At 32.6% G+C, this 18,553-nt stretch overlaps 2 protein-coding genes across 2 annotated transcripts; both read right to left on the bottom strand.

Annotated features, from left to right (window-relative positions):
* Positions 1-5,776: 5,776 nt before the first annotated feature.
* Positions 5,777-7,513, bottom strand: LOC139511152 (heat shock 70 kDa protein 12A-like). Its single transcript, XM_071297725.1, has 2 exons — positions 7,420-7,513; positions 5,777-6,699 (listed from the first exon to the last, which is right to left on the bottom strand). Exons 1-2 carry the CDS (start codon positions 7,511-7,513, stop codon positions 5,777-5,779), a joined length of 1,017 nt encoding a protein of 338 aa, XP_071153826.1.
* A 1,251-nt stretch (positions 7,514-8,764) lies between these two features.
* On the bottom strand, positions 8,765-16,737 carry LOC139513829 (heat shock 70 kDa protein 12B-like). The gene is made up of 4 exons (XM_071302653.1): positions 16,702-16,737; positions 13,791-14,156; positions 12,894-13,121; positions 8,765-8,966 (listed from the first exon to the last, which is right to left on the bottom strand). The coding sequence occupies exons 2-4, from the start codon at positions 14,130-14,132 to the stop codon at positions 8,778-8,780; spliced, it is 759 nt and encodes a 252-aa protein (XP_071158754.1). The 5' UTR covers positions 14,133-14,156; positions 16,702-16,737; the 3' UTR covers positions 8,765-8,777.
* Positions 16,738-18,553: the final 1,816 nt, after the last annotated feature.

Raw genomic sequence — 18,553 nt, forward strand, 5'->3', positions numbered from 1 at the left:
TAAATTTTAAAATACTGAAAAGAGTTTCTGTCGTCTAAATTAATGTTGAATATAAGCATTACTTTCTATTTCATATACTTGTTTAGTAACGATACTATCGTTTAATATGAAAAAGGTGATGTTAGGTAATCATCAATTACACAAGACACTAAAGGACATTGGCCATGTCAGTCACTAAGTGTACAATAACATGTCATAAGTGACTCAATAAGTGACTGAATAGGTTTTCATTTCTTAGAATTGTTTTCCATCTTCAGAAAGATGAGCAGATGGATGAATCATAAATGGTTTCTTCTAAAAAGTGATCATGACTGTCAGTTCATTTTATCTTATTCCTACGCATTGCCGTCGGGAATCCTGTGTTGATGGGCTTTGTAACTAATGAGCCCAAGTTGTGTAACTACACTCCTTATTTAGTCTCAGCATCCTGAAAGTCTACCATCAGATATTGTCAGTTGTTATGGTAATTTCACTCCTTATTTAGTCTCAGCATCCTGAAAGTCTACCGTCAGATATTGTCAGTTGTTATGGTAATTTCACTCCTTATTTAGTCTCAGCATCCTGAAAGCCTCGCGTCAGATATTGTCAGTTTTTATGGTAATTTCACTCCTTATTTAGTCTCAGCATCCTGATAGTCTACCGTCAGATATTGTCACTTGGTATGGTAATTTCACTCCTTATTTAGTCTCAGCATCCTGAAAGTCTACCGTCAGATATTGTCAGTTGTTATGGTAATTTCACTCCTTATTTAGTCTCAGCATCCTGAAAGTCTACAGTCAGATATTGTCAGTTTTATGGTAATTTCATTCCTTATTTAGTCTCAGCATCCTGAAAGTCTCCCGTTAGATATTGTCAGTTTTTATGGTAATTTCACTCCTTATTTAGTCTCAGCATCCTTAAAGTCTCCCGTCAGATATTGTCAGTTTTTATTGTAATTTCACTCCTTATTTAGTCTCGGCATCCTGAAAGTCTACCGTCAGATATTGTCAGTTTTTATGGTAATTTCATTCCTTATTTAGTCTCGGCATCCTGAAAGTCTACCGTCAGATATTGTCAGTTTTTATGGTAATTTCACTCCTTATTTAGTCTCAGCATCCTGAAAGTCTACCGTCAGATATTGTCAGTTTTTATGGTAATTTCACTCCTTATTTAGTCTCAGCATCCTGAAAGTCTACCGTCAGATATTGTCAGTTTTTATGGTAATTTCACTCCTTATTTAGTCTCAGCATCCTGAAAGTCTACCGTCAGATATTGTCAGTTTTTATGGTAATTTCACTCCTTATTTAGTCTCAGCATCCTGAAAGTCTACCGTTAGATATTGTCAGTTTTTATGGTAGTTTCACTCCTTATTTAGTCTCAGCATCCTGAAAGTCTACCGTCAGATATTGTCCTGAAAGTCTACCGTCAGATATTGTCCTGAAAATCTACCGTCAGATATTGTCAGTTTTTATGGACTTCCCCTTTTTTTAATTTACGTTTGCTTTCGGTATTTTTGTTTTTCTTTTATCCTCATACTAATAATTTTCCTAATTATGTCTTATTGTTTCCTTTGATCATCTATGTAAGTTGGATGCTTAATGGCTACAATAGGAAATCATTTGTTTTATAAATAGTATCATAGAGAAAAGTCTCCTAGAGAGAATTTCCTCTTTGTTCATTAAAACTCCATGTGAGGTTCCACTTAATTGTCTCTACGTATATAGCTATTTCATTTAAGATGATAAAAAGTTGTAGAGCTACAGTTTTTTAACTGAACCCTTATGTGATTCATTGACATCTGAAATTCTTTAGGTAAGCATCAATCTTTTTTATCTTTCTCCATTTTACTTTATAAACAAGCATATCGTATTATAAAGATGTGTCATCATATGGAAAATGAAGCATAATTGGTTAAACTCTGTCATTAGAATTTAAATTGGCCATATAAGATGAATTTAAGGAAAGTAGAAATGCACTATTATAGAATTCAAGAAGAGATTCTTCTTTTTGTTGATATTAAATAAAAAATCATCTACCATGCAATCAAATGTATTGGTTAAGTGTGTTCCCTCATAAAAAAAATCCTTTCACTGTTCTATGAAATGTTTTCAGTACTGCGCCTCTGACGTACATAATTGTAATCCTGGTATCTATGTTGAGTTAATATATTGCTGAAGACTGCAAGTTAACAAGCACAACACATTTTATTGACACATATTTATTGTTAAATACTGCAAGTTAACAAGTAAGTAAAATAATTACAATATTATTCATTGAAATAGTGTCCATCTTGTTTCTAAACTAATTCAATATCGTCTTATGCTAGACTACAGAACGACAACTCAGTCATGATTGATATGATAAGAAAGTTTTGATTTAGGTAGGGTGATGTGATCTGTCAATTATAATTACTTTGAATAAAGGAAACAATTGTATACCTCGGTTCAAAAGTCATAAATCGGTTGAGAGAAAACAAATCCGGGTTATAAACTTAGGCCGAGGGTAACGCATGAACTATAAGAGTCAATCAATTAAACAACAGAAACAATGAAGTCTATCAAAAACAAACGCCAACATCATGAACATACATAGAAACGAAATATTTGAAAACAACAGCCATATTCCTGTCTTGGAACAAGACATTTTAAGATAAATGGTGGGTTGAATCAGGAACATATATATTGACGAACGAAAAAATTCACACTTATAATAAAAACTTACACTTGAGATAAAACTTGTGTATGTAATTGTTTGGTAATAATGTGGTTAAATTATTGAGCAATCTCGATGGTTTTGCTGTTAGACGTTTCCAAAATCAATAAATCTCGCGAAGTCACAAGAAGTTCTGAGTTTCATAATTTTTTTACTGTAAAGCCTATCAGATTCATTGCCAGTTATATATACTGTTTCCAGATGGAATCTAGTTTTATGGCTAACCAAACCATCCGCTAATATGGCAATGCAAAAACATATCTCTTACATGAAAACACAAACAAACAAATGCAAGAACGCTCAGCACAGCGAAACACATTAATGAATAATATAATAGTACATTTCAACATGTAAAATGCAGAATAACAACGGATATCTATGATATGTAAAACATATTTTTAATCGCCAGATAGATCATTTGCTGGCATTGAAGAGATATTTAATGAAAGAAGTAACGATAGTTGATGTCATACAAGACTTATTAAAAACATTAAAACATTATTTAGAAATAAGCAACAAACAACATTGTGCTTTGGTTGGTCAAATGAATGTTCGGATGTTAGTCCCCGAGGGTATCACCAGCCCAGTAGCCAGTACTTCGGTACTGGCATGAAAATACGGATTTCTTTGTGTTATTTAAATTTGCTGTTACAAAATGTTAAAAATTATTATAAATTAAGGAATGCATCTCCCTCATGCAAAGCTCTGATTCCTCTCACGGATTTGGCTATACTTTTTGGACCTTTCGGATTATAGCTCTTCACCTTTTATATATAAGCTTTGGATTTCAAATATTTTGGCCACGAGCATCACTGACGAGACATGTATTGTCGAAATGCACATTGGGGGCAGGAAAATTGGTACCGTTAATGTTATTTGATTTATCTACATTACCATATTGTTTGATTTATTTTTTGTCAATAAATCCAGAATAAATTACCCTATTTTGACAAGTCAAATTAATGATACAATAAGTCACGTATGCATAACTATCAATTAACGATACACATTATTGCTATAATGAGCAAAAATAATTTCAAACAATATTTATAACGGTAGTCATATTTATGTTTGTCAAAATATTGCAGTTTTAAGAGAATTTAATTACTGAAACGTTATGTTTATTTCTCCGGAGAATCCTTGAAAAGATATTCGTACAAATTGTATCAATGTCAATCTAATGTTTAGAGTAGCTAGTGTTTCTCTGATTGATGATTCGAAGAAAAACAATGTTCTGCTTAATCTAAAATAACCATAATAGGATTAACGTGAAAGATCTGTTTCTATCTATTTACAGGTAAAAATGCTAGTTCTGATTTTAGTATGTGTATTGAAAACAGGCATGATTCGACCACAGGGAACCGATTTGTTATCTGCAACGACAAACCTTTTTCCGCCCAATCAAAACAATCACTCACGGATCAATAGTTTAACAAGTATAAAGGCCGAGGACAAAATACATTTAGAATCAACCACTAAACTGAGTCTGTCAACGGACACACACTGTCTATCTTCAACTATCATTGTAAATCTGACCTCGGAAGATGTCGCGATTTCCTTAATAGCAAATGATTCAAATAATGGAGTAATAGAGAAAAATGGTAATAGAAAAAAAGGAAACGATATTGATGGCGTAATTGATTATGTAAAATATGTACAGAACGTGTATGTCTTACCGCCACTCTGCATGGCTGGAATAGCGGGAAACACGGTCGTTGGAACAGTTTTATTCAAACAAAGAAGCCTCAATTCGTCTTTCATTTACATGTTTGCTATGGTTGTCGCTGACATATTAAGTTTGATATCAGATCTGTTCATTTCTGCAGGAACTATAATCGAAAAGTATACCACATCAGAACGTTTGCGGAAACATTCACTTGAAATGGGTCATTGGAGCGGAGCGTTAGTGTCGTTTACATTTCGCTGCACGGCTATAAATATTGTGTGCATTCTTTCCATAGAAAGATTCATTGCAATATCTTATCCATTTCATCTCAAATCCGCCTTAACCGTCAGATTCCCTCTTACTTTTGTTTTTCTTGCGTTTCTCGTTGGTATTTTTGCCAATATAGCAAAACCGATAAATATTAAATTCATGGATATCCAGAAAGGCAATAGAAGTGTTTATGGAGCGGTTAGAACGGACTTTTATGTAGCCAATAAGAAGATCATGAATACAGTGGTATTTTCCCAACGACTCTTCACCGGACCTGTCCAGATTATTATGTTTTGTGTGATGAACGCGCTCATAATACGCGTCATGTTTCGAAGTAGAAAAAACATGGGCGTAATAAAGGCTGTAAATTCAACAATGATAAGTGAACGAAAGCATTTACAGGTCAGGCTTTGCAAACTATTTCTAGTTCTCTGTGCTTGGAACATACTAGCATTTTTACCAAATTCTATTTTATTGATTATTGCAAGGTTTTTCCCAAAGCTTGGACTAAGTCATTTAAGATCGTACACAGCATGGCTTATTGGGGACAGTGGTGATATTCTACGCGTTATAAACAGTGCGAGTGATTTCATTGTTATTATTCTTATGTCCTCAAATATTCGAAAATCCTTCTATAATATGTTTAAGTGCAAAACTAAGTAACCTAAACAATAACGTTTATCACTTTCAACATTACAGCTCACTCCTTTAACAATAAGCCATCAACTATAGCATGTCTGGGCATATATAAACCCAATTGATGGAATAAAATTTATGATGCGTGGAGCTGATGTGAAAATGAATTTCGTATCAAGCTAGCAACTGTTCACACTGTTCCAAAGTAAATGAAGAGATATACAAATGTTCATGGATGTCGTAGTTTTTTAGAGAAAGAAACAGTTTTACTCATTTTTATAAGACAATTTGAGTTCATAGGATTGTAAGATCCAGAAGCTAATACCATCAACGTCTTGCATTACTAATATAGCATATTTCATTAAATTAAGCATTCAAAAGTAACTTCAGCTTTCCTGTTTGTGTCTTCCTCAGATGCTGTCACCTGTAGTTATGTGTACCCAAAATGCATTTGTACTTTGATATGCCTTCTCTTTCCATGATCGACGTTCGGAATTGGGACAGTAAGCATGCCTAGACGACAAACGCCTTTGTCAAAAGGTATACTGGGTTTACCTTTTCAGATTCATACACTTCGACCGTTGCCTTGGTGTAAGTTGACCTAGTCGGACTGCACAGGATTGTATACTTTGTTTTACCTACTGTGAGATGATCACCTTTCTTTGCAATTGTTTTGAATAAGTCGCTGCATATTTCTCGTCCTTCAATTAAACATTTTAGCCTTTCTGGATGTTTCTTATCGTCATATGGTACGTTTACAGTTATTCCATATGTACGTGGACAAATGCGCTCACTGATTAGTTCCGGATTATGTCCGAACATAACATCTCCTTTTAGTACAGCCAAAACTGCATCTTGTGGGCAAATAATTTCAAGATAATGAAATTCCTTTTTGACACGTTCAAATAAAAATGGCGAGTCAGAAAACCCCCCTACCATTAATATAGAGGTTATATGTCGTCCCTGTCTCTTTTTTAGTGTTGGTGTTAAGAGACTTTGAACATGTGAAATGATAGAATCCACTGATTTCAAAAAGAACTTGTTAACAACTCCTGGCTCATATCGGAGCTTTTCGTTCGTAGCAGTCACAGTTTTGCAATGAACTGATTTCTTTAGGTCTTCTTGAAAGGATTGAGATTTGCGGATTTTACAGTATGTTTGATATAAAGATTGTTGATATGGAATAATTGTCTTTGGTTTTTGTGATTCTTTTATACCCCTCTTCTTTGCTTCAAACTTTCTTTTGATATCTAAGAAATCTTCCGGGCATTGTTTAATATATGTTTCCCATACATCCTTTCCAAATAAATCTTTCAAAAAACTTTCATATTCTTGATCTACAAACGTTCTTCCCCAAGGACCTCCACTTGGTTCACTTAATTCCTTAAGTTCAGAATCATTTTGTACTTCATATGACGTAACGTCGATTGTTCCACCTAAAATAATTAGAATAACTATATATGATTGGAAACAAGATCGAATGTGGCTTTTGAAAAAATTGTTTGTTTCAAACAAGAAGGAACCTTTATCGCTTACTTGTTGCATAAAATTGATACAATATATGAAAAAATATATTGTGTTTTTTAATGAAAACTGTCTGGGCAGAATATTGTCATAGACAACAGTCATAATTAATAAAACGAGGCCAAAAACCAAAATGTAAATACACGGTTAGATTCGGCGTATTAAAGAATAAATGAAATTAAGACTTTCAATTATATCCCGTTAAAAAAAATGGAAAACAAATCGTTTAATATCGTTTAAATCGTATTTATTGCGTCCGAAGCGCTTTTCTGGATTTACCTTCATCAGGAACGCTCAAAGGCAAACATTTGAAATCCGAAGATGTTTAAGTACCGAAAATCCTTGTAGATCTATATGTCAAAAAAATACCTAAAATAAATAGCCAAATTCATCTAGAGCCAATTTTGCCTGAGGGAAATGAAACCTTAGTTTCATAATAATTTCAAAATTTTTAAACGGACAATTTTAGTAAAGTTTGTTAAGTCATGTCAGTACTGAAGCACTGACTACTTCAAGAAATAAGCAATTTATACACAAAGTATATAAACGTTTTGCCCCGTTGGTCTCTTATTCCTAATGGTTAGGGCCATAATCCCCAAAATCAATTCCATCCTTATTTCATTACATGGAACCCTGTGGTACAATTTCATAGAGATCCTTAGGCGATCTTAGACTTACACCCAATTCATTGTCTTTAAATCTGAAAAAAAATGTTATCCTCCTCATTCCTACAAAAATAAGGGGACGTTGGGTGATTGCCAAGAGGAAAGTATCAACCTAAATTCAAATAAAGTGGATGTAAGCAGTTATAGGCAACCGTACGACCTTAAAAATGTGGAAAAACCAATACCGTGTGACCGGCTTAAAAAAACGGTCGTATAAAAAGTACGAAATAATACATCAAGTCAATAATCGGCAAAAAAATAACTTTTATAGAAGTTTGTAACCCGGATCTGTGTTGAGTAATTTATAAACATAATCATTTACATTCTTTTTTTATATTCATAGTTTGAAAATGAACAATATGTATAGGTCCTTAAATTCTGTTATGATATATAACATGTAATTGCTTTAAATTCCCCGTTTATGAATAAATAAATGTTTGAAAGTCTACAATTTCAGCTCCCTCTGATAAAGTGTACGGTCCATGCATCTAACTATCTCTGTTTATGTCTATATTGATAAAAGTAGTATACAAAGAGAAGCTAGTTATTAAATGTACCAGGATTATAATTTTATACGCCAGACGCGTGTTTCGTCTACATAAGACTCATCAGTGTCGCTCAGATCAAAATATTTAAAAAGTCAAACAATTACAAAGTTGAAGAGCATTGATGACCCAAAATTCCAAAAAGTTGTGCCAAATACGGCTAAGGTAATCTACTCCTGGGGTTAGAAAATCCTTAGTTTTTCGAAAAATTCAAAGTTTGATACCCCGGGTACGAAACGTCCACCAGCAGTGGCATCGACCCAGTGGTGTATATAGTTATCAAAAGTACCAGGATTATAATTTTATACGCCAGACGCGCGTTTCGTCTACATAAGACTCATCAGTGAGGCTCAGATCAAAATAGTTAAAAAGCCAAACAAAGACAAAGTTGAAGAGCAGTGAGGACCCAAAATTCCAAAAAGTTGTGCCAAATACGGCTGGGGTTAGAAAATCCTTAGTTTTTCGAAAATTTCAAAGTTTTGTAAACAGAAAATTTATAAAAAATGACCATATAATTGATATTCACGTGAACACCGAAGTGCTGACTACTGGGCTAGTGATACCCTCGGGGACGAAACGTCCACCAGCAGTGGCATCGACCCAGTGGTGTAAATAGTTATCAAAAGTACCAGGATTATAATTTTATTCGCCAGACGCGCGTTTCGTCTACTTAAGACTCATCAGTGACGTATGCCTTCTCACCTCGAATTACCGAGCCGTATAAACAATTTTACTTACACAACAATATAATTTCGTTCAGATACCTCTTCTTTACAGCTACTAAAATAAAATGTTAAACATGTAAAACCTATCTCCACAGTCTAGAACCAAGAACTGATGACCTGCGTCAAAAGATTGAAGACTACATCCCTCTGTTCCTTCTTTCCTCTGCACAGTTGCCTCTTTACAATAAATAGCAGCCGCTTCCGGTTCATATGCAAGAGTTAAAAAGTCTTCATCTATACCAGCCTTCAAAGATGTATAAAACGTACACTTAAAGTTTCACTTTTAGACAATATACATTTCATTTAAGCACTCTCTGAATGTGAATTCCGTTCGTGCCGATCTGATGAGTCTAGCCATTTCAAAAATAATTTTTACAGCTTGATCTTATGTCGCTGTTACAATTTATCTCCAAGTGAAAGGAAGTGTTTCGTGCTCACAAAGGAGTTTAACCCTTCAACAATACATAATGCCTGACCCAAGTCAAGAGCCCGTAATCCAGTGGTTGTCCTTGGTTGCTGTCTTTTATATTTGGTTAAATCTGGTGAATGACTTTTTCAACAAATTTTCGGCATATCTATGAAAACGAACTGTCAGCCTCTCCTTGGCGACCTCTTATTTTCATGTGAATCTGAGTTCCGTCAGACCCTTGACAACAACAAGAAGGTCAGAAAAGCCAGCTCATTTGATTTCACATTCAGATTTATAAATATGTTTCTATCCTGTAACAAACCAAACTTTTCAGAATTAGATATTAAAGACAAAACAGACACGGCTTTCTTCGCCTCACTTTTAGACTTATAATTCGAATTTAACCTACGCGGTCATCTCAGTACAAGAATATATAAAACTGAGGGCATTTGGTTAGGAAAATTAAAACATTGTAAAGATAAGTTTGAAAATATAACATGGAATAAAGGACCAATAAAAAGTCTAGGAGTTTATTTTGGAACAGATCGAGCTGAATGTGATAAGCTGAATACTGAAAAAATAATACAGAAATGTGACAAATTAATAAGTAATTGGAAAAAAAGAAATCTTACAATGATAGGTAAAATAACAGTTGTAAAATCTCTTCTTATACCTAACCTTACATATTTAGCTTCAGTCACAAACCTACCACATGAATTTATTCAACAGTTTAAAACTATTATCTACAATTTTATATGGGATGGTAAACGAGAAAAGGTCAAACGAACCACCCTTAGCAAAAATACTACTGAGGGAGGGCTTAAAATGACAGATATAGACAATTATATAACTGCACTACAAATAGCATGGATAAAAAGACTTACTGCAGATGATTTTGCTAACTGGAAAGTAATTCCGACATTTTACTTTAATAAATTTGGTGCTAATTTCATGCTACTTTACATGAATCTAGACAACATTTACTCAATACAAAACCTACATAAAACTTTACCAAAATTCTACTTAGAAATTGTAAAGTCTTGGTTCAAAGTACAAAATTTAAATAATACCAAACTCAATATGAATTTTAAAAACATTAGACAACAAATCTTATGGGGAAACAAACTGATAAAATTTCAAGGAAAGTGTTTAGTTTTTATAAATTGGATAAAAGAAGGTATTATATACGTTAACGATATAATAGACCAAAATGGTAATATCTCTCAAGAAATAATATCTAATAAAATATCCTTAAAATCCAATTTAATGTTTGAAATTTCAAAACTTAATTATGCCTTACCAAATGAATGGCTCAAGGTACTTAAATCAGAAAAAATCAATAAAATCAAAAGTAAAAAATAAACTTAACCTTTGCATCAATACAAAAGAAAAAAATAAAATAATAATTTTACAAGTAATGGAAACAAAACAGATATACACACACATTAATAGTGGAAATGAAGACACGCCTCCAGGTTTCTTTAAATGGAAACGTGTCCTAAATTTAGATTCGTTAATTCCAATTAAATCAATGCTTAACTTTATATTTACTTATTTAAAAGATAACAGATTAAAAATATTTAAATGGAAATTGCTGCATCATATCCTTCCTTGCAAACAATTGCTTTTTCAATGGAAGATAAAAGAAGACAGTAAATGCGACTTATGTAATGTAACAGAAGATTATAAACATTTTTTCCTAGAATGTCGTTACTTTAAAACTTTTTGGGAAAAGATCAAAATACTATTAAATAAAGTTAAAATAGGTCATCATATCCTAAACTACAGAAATCTCATTATAGGATATAAAATCGGGGATATCAATTATTATGATATAAATCTGTTGGTGACACTCATTACATTTTCTATCCACAAGTGCACTCACAGTTCAAATTATAAAACTACAAATTTTGATGTGTATGCCCTGTTCAAAAAAGATTTTTTGAACTACTTAAATATTTCGACACTTTCAGGTGGTAAACATGGTAAAATTTTGAAAGAAATAAGCTTATACATATAATTATTATTCTCGCATATATGCTATATGCTAATTTATACAGCAATACATGTGTCTCTATATTAGTTAATCTTAAAACCACGTGTTGTAGACTTCGTCATGATCATGATCAGTGATAAAGATTAAACCCCTACTATTCTGACGCATCCTTCATTTAATATACCACATACTCATAAATAAATATACTTATATAATGTACTTCAATTCGTAACCAAGTATGTTCACCTACATAATTAATATACAACAAACTGCTTCGACTGTTAATTTGCCTCCATCGTGTAATCCTTGATCAATAGGTCATGACCAGGTCAACTAGCATATATACAAAGTCAAAGCGGTTCACGAATGTATTTTTTTCCGGAAAATAATTTCTGTAGTAATCTGTATAATCTGTATACACAATATTGTAACATGTAAATCTAACCATTTATTATTATTATTAATAATTTACTGAACAATCTCCCTGTTTGTTCAGTAAAACTAACGCTTCAGGGATGCCCTGTCAAATGCTGTAGACATGGTATTAATCATAACAGCAATAGTGCAATAAATCAGATTTTAGATAAAAAAAAAAAAAGAATATATAACAAACGAGACGATTTTAGTTTTGAAATTATCAATTTCCCTACCTTAGTTGAAATATACCAACTTCACCTGAATCTTCGATATATATTTCCCACCTTAATCGGTACTGAAAAGCTTGCAGCTGCTACTCAGACTTTGTAAAACGTCACCAGTGTTTGAGTAAAAAGTTGATGAACCAAAAGTATGTTAACGAGCGTCTCTCCCTTTTAATTAAAACAATAAACTGAATCCCTACATACAACTCCAATTGATTCCGTCTAGGAATATGCCTTCGAAAAACTATTACGTATATGAAAAAGAAGATGTAGATACCATTTCTGAATTGTAAATGGCTGTGCTGTCACTGATACTAATAAAAATTTAAACAGGCCTATGAACTCTCATGCTTTGTATATATAAAAAAGAAGATATGGTATGATTTCTAGTGAGACAACTCTTTACATGAGACCAAATGACACAGAAGTTAACAATTATAGGTCACCATTGCACATCTAATGCACTAGTTAACTGCCCTTTATTCTAAAAATGTTGGTCATTTTTCCGAGTCAATAACTGACCCTAGTAAACCAAAGAGGCCGACGCAGAGGTGTTAGGGAATGTGCAGTTACGGGTACATACATCAGAACAGGGGTTTTACATTTAAGATTAAAGAAACACAGTGTCCGTGTCAACTTTTAATGAACAGCTTGATAAGAGAAATTATTATCATGATACTTTTTGCAAAGATGAATATTCACATCCAGTTCTGTTGCCAATTGTAATTGGCCCAAAGACTTATAACGGTGCCCTATATTATTGGTTAAAGATAATCAATCATACTGTTTGAGCAACTCATTCACCCATATATATTCAATGGTCTGCACAAAAAACCCTTTTTTAGCACCTGAGTTTTGTTTTCATGTTTAATTATTTCCCATTAGTCTAAATTCTGTATTGAATGTCATGCTATTTCATTGAATAGTGTATATGTTGTTTCTATCGGCTATTGTCTTGTCTATTCTTTGTTCTGGAACCCGTGTGATCATTGCTCACTTTCAAATTTAGAAGATGGATGAAATGTAAACATCATTGCCCATATTGGAAATTATTTTGTTTAATATAAAAGTTCGTTTAAGATATTATACATTTCTTGTGTTCCAAAGATCAAATTTAACTATTACCTCCTTTGCAGCTTCCCTTATAAATTGTTTTGCGTTGTCTTTCCAAATCGCCGGTACTGTTAAGACCCAGTGAATATCGTTTTTTGTCAATTTAAAATTGGCTACTTTACATGACTTCTGGAAATGCTCCTTCAAAAATCGAATTGATTCAGAGAAAACTTTGAGCGCTTTCATTCCTTTACCAGTGATATCTTCAAGTGTGAGATCCCTTGATATTCTGGTTTTTCGCTTAAAAACAAAGTTGCCTATTAAATAACATGGCTGCTAAATGCAAATGACTATCTTATGCTTCCGGATCAATTCCAATCAAAACATTATCCTTTTTACATATGTGTATGACTGCATGTATCAATTTGCATGGTTTTAAAATTAATTGACGATTACAATAATAACGATGACTAGATGACGATGATGATGACGATGATGTTGATGACGACAATGACGATGATGCCGCTGATAGTCGAGTTTTTATTCCACGAGGTTATAACCAGCCCATTAGTCACATTTTGTGTCGACTTGCATCATCGTTTATATAGTCATAATCGTAAATTGACGGTTTACAAAATTAATTTGGAAATACTAAGCCTTTTTACCTCATGAATAAATTGATTTAGCTGTATTTGGCAAAACTTTTCGGAATTTTCGGTCTTCAATGCTCTTCAATTTCGTACTTTATTTGGCCTTTTTAACTTTTTTTTATTCCAGCGTCACTGATGAGTCTTTTGTAGACGAAACGCGCGTCTGGTGCTATACAAAATTTCAATCCTGGTATCTATGATGAGGTCACGTATTTCATATAATCTAAAGAGATGTATTTTTTACCTTTTTATCTTCTTATTTTTTGGAATTGTACATGTATGTCCATCAAGTTTCCTGCTCCCTCACTGTATTGCTTACCTTTAATTCTGGATGATGTACAGTAGATATGGACTCATCTTGAAACAATATCATTTTTAATCTTGTGAAATAGCTGTATTCGTCAGCTTCGCCACTCTCTATGAGCTCTGTGTATGTCTGTTCTGCTTCATATCCAAAACTATGAAACTCTCCATCCTTGCCAAACAATATGGTTGTTGGTGTTTTTGTTGTAGCAAATCTGTCTTCTGTTCGCCATACGTCGTTACTATATATTTGTGTGTGATCTTTTTTGTATTCATCCCGAAATGAATAAGCATATCCAGAATAAGTAGTACCAAAATCAATCGCTACAACTACTAATGCGTCTTCTTTTCTCCCCATATTATTAAAAACAAATACTATTTTCTACAATACATAATTCTAAAATATTTCATTTATAAATATTTTAATAAAATATATTTAGTCGCAAAACATCGCGTGCTTGAATTATTTCAGATACTACTAGTATATTCCTAGAAGGGAGTGCTAAAGAGCAATTAACTATGATTTAGCTACCAAAATTTTAAGAATGATAATTTTTGTTTCAAGTATTAATAAAAGCGGAATTTTGAAACTGCCTTGTTATAAGCATTCAAGATTGGCCATAGTTTGTCACAAAAAAAAGCGTTAACATATCACTTATGTATATGATTGATTTGCAAGTCAATATTTTACCTCACTGGGTCCGTATCTATGTGATCCTCAATTTATTCCTTAAGCTAGAGATTGTTTATTGATGTACTATAGACGCATTCGGTTATTTAAAGGGAAAAAAATAATTAGGGTAAATCATTTGATTGATTTAATTAAAACAAATTCTTTTATAGATAAAACCGATGATTAGTACATTTTAAAACCTTTTATTATCGTATGAAAATAAACCGATCTAGAAAAGTCAAACTCCACATGCTGAATTGTATGTTTATGTTATGTTTCTATCGGGTAACATTACCATTGACATTATTCGAGGGTCATTTCGGTGGTTAATAAGATGGGCTCTAGACTAAGATATACACAAGCTGCTGATACATATTATCGAGTGAGTGTATATTTAATTGTTTATTCTAGACTTTTTGCAATTTTGATGCACGTTTTAGTATGTTATAAATTAAATATAAGAATTTGAGTGATGTCGGGGAATGTGAATTTGACAGTAAATACCCTTTAAACATCACTATGTACATTGTAAATATATTATCAAACAAAGTTTATAATTTCAAACCAAAAATCAAGAATAAGTTTTTTATTTATAAATCAGTATGCAGTGCTTCGGAAATAACAAACTGTTCGTGAAATCTCCGTTGATTAATTCAGAAATTATTAAGAAGCAAAAATTCCAACTTCTTCTTAGTTTTTTCTATTATGTAGGCTATCAATGCTAGTAGATACAGAATTTATTGACGCACTATTTGATTCTGCATTTGTTCAAACTGCTTATTTCACGATAACGATACGATAACCTGACGGACAAGAGATGTGTTTTGAACATCGGTATACTACTGTTGTCTTTATGGTTTCAAACTTACGTGTGCAGTTCTTTAAATTTCTGCGTAGAAGCCTAATTATTCATTTGCTCCAATAAATGGCATATCGTAAATGTCGTGTTAAATGGTAACACCTCATTGTCTGATTCAGATATTGATATGTAGAGTAATTGTTACCTATGATGGACGGTATTATTCGAATGATTTAGTAAAATGAAAAATAAATATATCACCTTCTTTTCAATTTGCCAAAGATTTAGCAAAAATATGAATACTCATAATAAGTAGAATAATATCTAACTTCGAAAATCGTGCTGCCTGTCATATGATACAATTCTTATTTTTTGCCGAACTTCGAAAATCGTGCTGCCTGTCATATGATACAATTCTTATTTTTTGCCGAACTTCGAAAATCGTGCTGCCTGTCATATGATACAATTCTTATTTTTTGCCGAACTTCGAAAATCGTGCTGCCTGTCATATGATACAATTCTTATATTTTGCCGCTGGAATTTAACCACACTGTGGTATTATTATATGAATAAACATGTGGGTTCGTTAATCAATTTAATGATTTATTGGCACAAAAATATCTCACTTCAAGCAATTTTAAAAGGTGAAGTGCATAAAAACTGATATAATCAAATGTTATCAATTAATGGAACAATTAAAAACAAACTGTAATATTGATAGTCATTGATGATTTTGGATATGCTTTTTTTTTTAAAGAAAAGGGTGGATTGAATCTGGTTTTAAAGCTACCCATACCTCCCTTATGTATGGTAGGGCAGTTGTTTGTAGGTTTGTAATATCGACCAAATTTGGTGAGCAACCCAAACAGACGGGTTAACGTGACAATTTATCTACAACAAATGTCTAATGGAACCTATGGATTCAGAAAGTACTACATGTAGTTGATTATACTGAACTGATGATACCATTGGGGACTGATAAGCCACCAGCAGTGGTAACAACCCAGTACTATATAAAAAGATAAGTTTATTGTTTTCATGAAAAACTTTTGACTTCTTGTCTGTCATTGTCTTTTAGGTTGTAAACTCCGAGGTATATAAGATAAGGCTTAGTAATCCCCACAAAATTGGTAGGCATTAACTTTCAAATTATGTGGTCTCTAGTACATTATTTATTAAACGATCAGTACGCAGTGAAATGGTATGGAATGTTAATTTAATTCATGACAACCTTATATTGTATAAATTTAGATGTTAAAATAAGTATATGTCAACGCTTTGACAGAATGTTATGTAATAGTTTATTGATTTCGAAAGTAGAAAAAAAATATCATGAAGAAATACATACTAGAATTATTTTTTTAATCATAAACTTTAGATATCACCATTATCATCTCTTTTAGAATAAAAACAAAATGCCTCAAGTTGAGTAAAATCATAATCTTATCGAAATACCTGAACAATCTGAATTACTTCCTTCCTGTGCTTATCTTTTACTAGTAAGAATTGTCCCCCTTTGAGAAAAAATTAATCAGCAATAAATTCTTTAAAAAAATAAATGTCGGACTCAATGTTGAAATCTGACGCATAAAACAAAGACATAGATAAAAAAATATGTATAACATTTTTTTTTAGGGAAACGGAGATGAACACAGATCAGTGTGGAATTGTTCAATAAAAAAGTGTAAGCAGGTATTTTTTGACTTTCATACTGTAATTTGCAATTATGTAAATAGCAATATTACTGTTGTTGTTGATGTTGTTTGTACGGTTTGTTTGGTTTATTTTTAACATAGTTATAGATGTCTCTTCTGAGAGATCAGGCTTGTAATTTCGTATGTACGCCAGACGCACATTAAGTCCAGCACACAAGACTCATCAGCGGTGCTAGAATCTTAAACCGTGTTTTGGATATTTCGACGTTTCGCACAATAATCGATCTAATAGTATTTTTCATTTGATTCATGTCTTAATGCGTACTAAATAAGTTTAAAACAAATTAATTCTTTGAAGAAAAAAAAGTTGGTAAAATGTATTGCTTCATCGTTTGGATCTAACTCAGATCAAAACCAAATTAAGTAAATTATTGTTATGTTTCATTATAGTATTGAACCGTGGCGATGATTCCGTGTTGATAATGATGTTTTTACCATGTATAAGTTGTAACAACAAGAACCAACAATCCAACTCAATACAAAGAAAACCTTACATACTCCTGATTTTTATCAGGTTTGTCAAGGTGGGAAATAATATCATCGTTCTCATAACGTTAAGCTGTCACATTAAGCGTCATGGAAGTTCGAAGTCGAGAGGTCATTTTTTAAAATACCATAGAACTATACGAATTTAAAAATTCGAAGACACAAATATAGCAACAAGCTTTTCGTTGTTAAAATTTTTCTCATATATTATACAAAAGGTATGTCGCTTCAACATAAAAATGCGTATTTATTGTTAACATCCTATAAACCATTTTATCTTCTTTTTTTCTGTGTCTCCTTTAAAAGAGGGACGAAAGATACCAGAGGGACAGTCAAACTAATAAATCGAAAATGAACTGACAACGACATGGCTAAAAATGAAAAAGACAAACAGACAACAAATAGTACACATGACATAACATAGAAAACTAAAGAATAAGCAACACGAACCCTACCCCAAACTAGGCGTGATCTGAGGTGCTACGGAAGGGTAAGCAGATCCTGCTCCAGGCTTTGTCAGTTTATTTTTTATTTATGAGTTTGACTGTCCCTCTGGTATCTGTCGTACTTCTTTTTTTGGCTAAAAACACTGGTATGTTATACACATCCTGAATAACTCACAATTCTTCCTTTCTTCATAGATGTACGGATGCAGCTATTCTCTAAAATATATATATTTCATCGTCCTGTTCGCCAATACAGATTAGTAGATTTTCTTCTCTACGCTCCACAGTTAAATTGTACTAAACTGTGAAATGTTTTTTGAATCGTTTTCCTTGATGGATGCATATCAAATGTACATCTGTAAAACTGTATATAAACTGTGGATAGATATCGTATCACACAAGATGCAGTGGTAGAATCTATATGTTAAGCTTAAACACAGATTCAAAAATGTGCAGTTAATGTACAATTTTACAGAGTTTGCAGTTATATACAGCTTTTAAAATGTGCAGTTTATATACAGTTTTGCTTGTACTAAAGTAGCTGTGTAGCCAAGTCATTGAGGTTTTTTTTCAATCTTTTAAAATTCAAATCGAAAAGTTTGGTGGACCATTTGTTGTCAGTAAGACCTGTATTGCTGTCTCTTCTAGAATCAATTAATG

The sequence above is a fragment of the Mytilus edulis genome, chromosome 2 (assembly GCF_963676685.1).
Source record: "Mytilus edulis chromosome 2, xbMytEdul2.2, whole genome shotgun sequence".
NCBI classification, from domain to species: domain Eukaryota; kingdom Metazoa; phylum Mollusca; class Bivalvia; order Mytilida; family Mytilidae; genus Mytilus; species Mytilus edulis.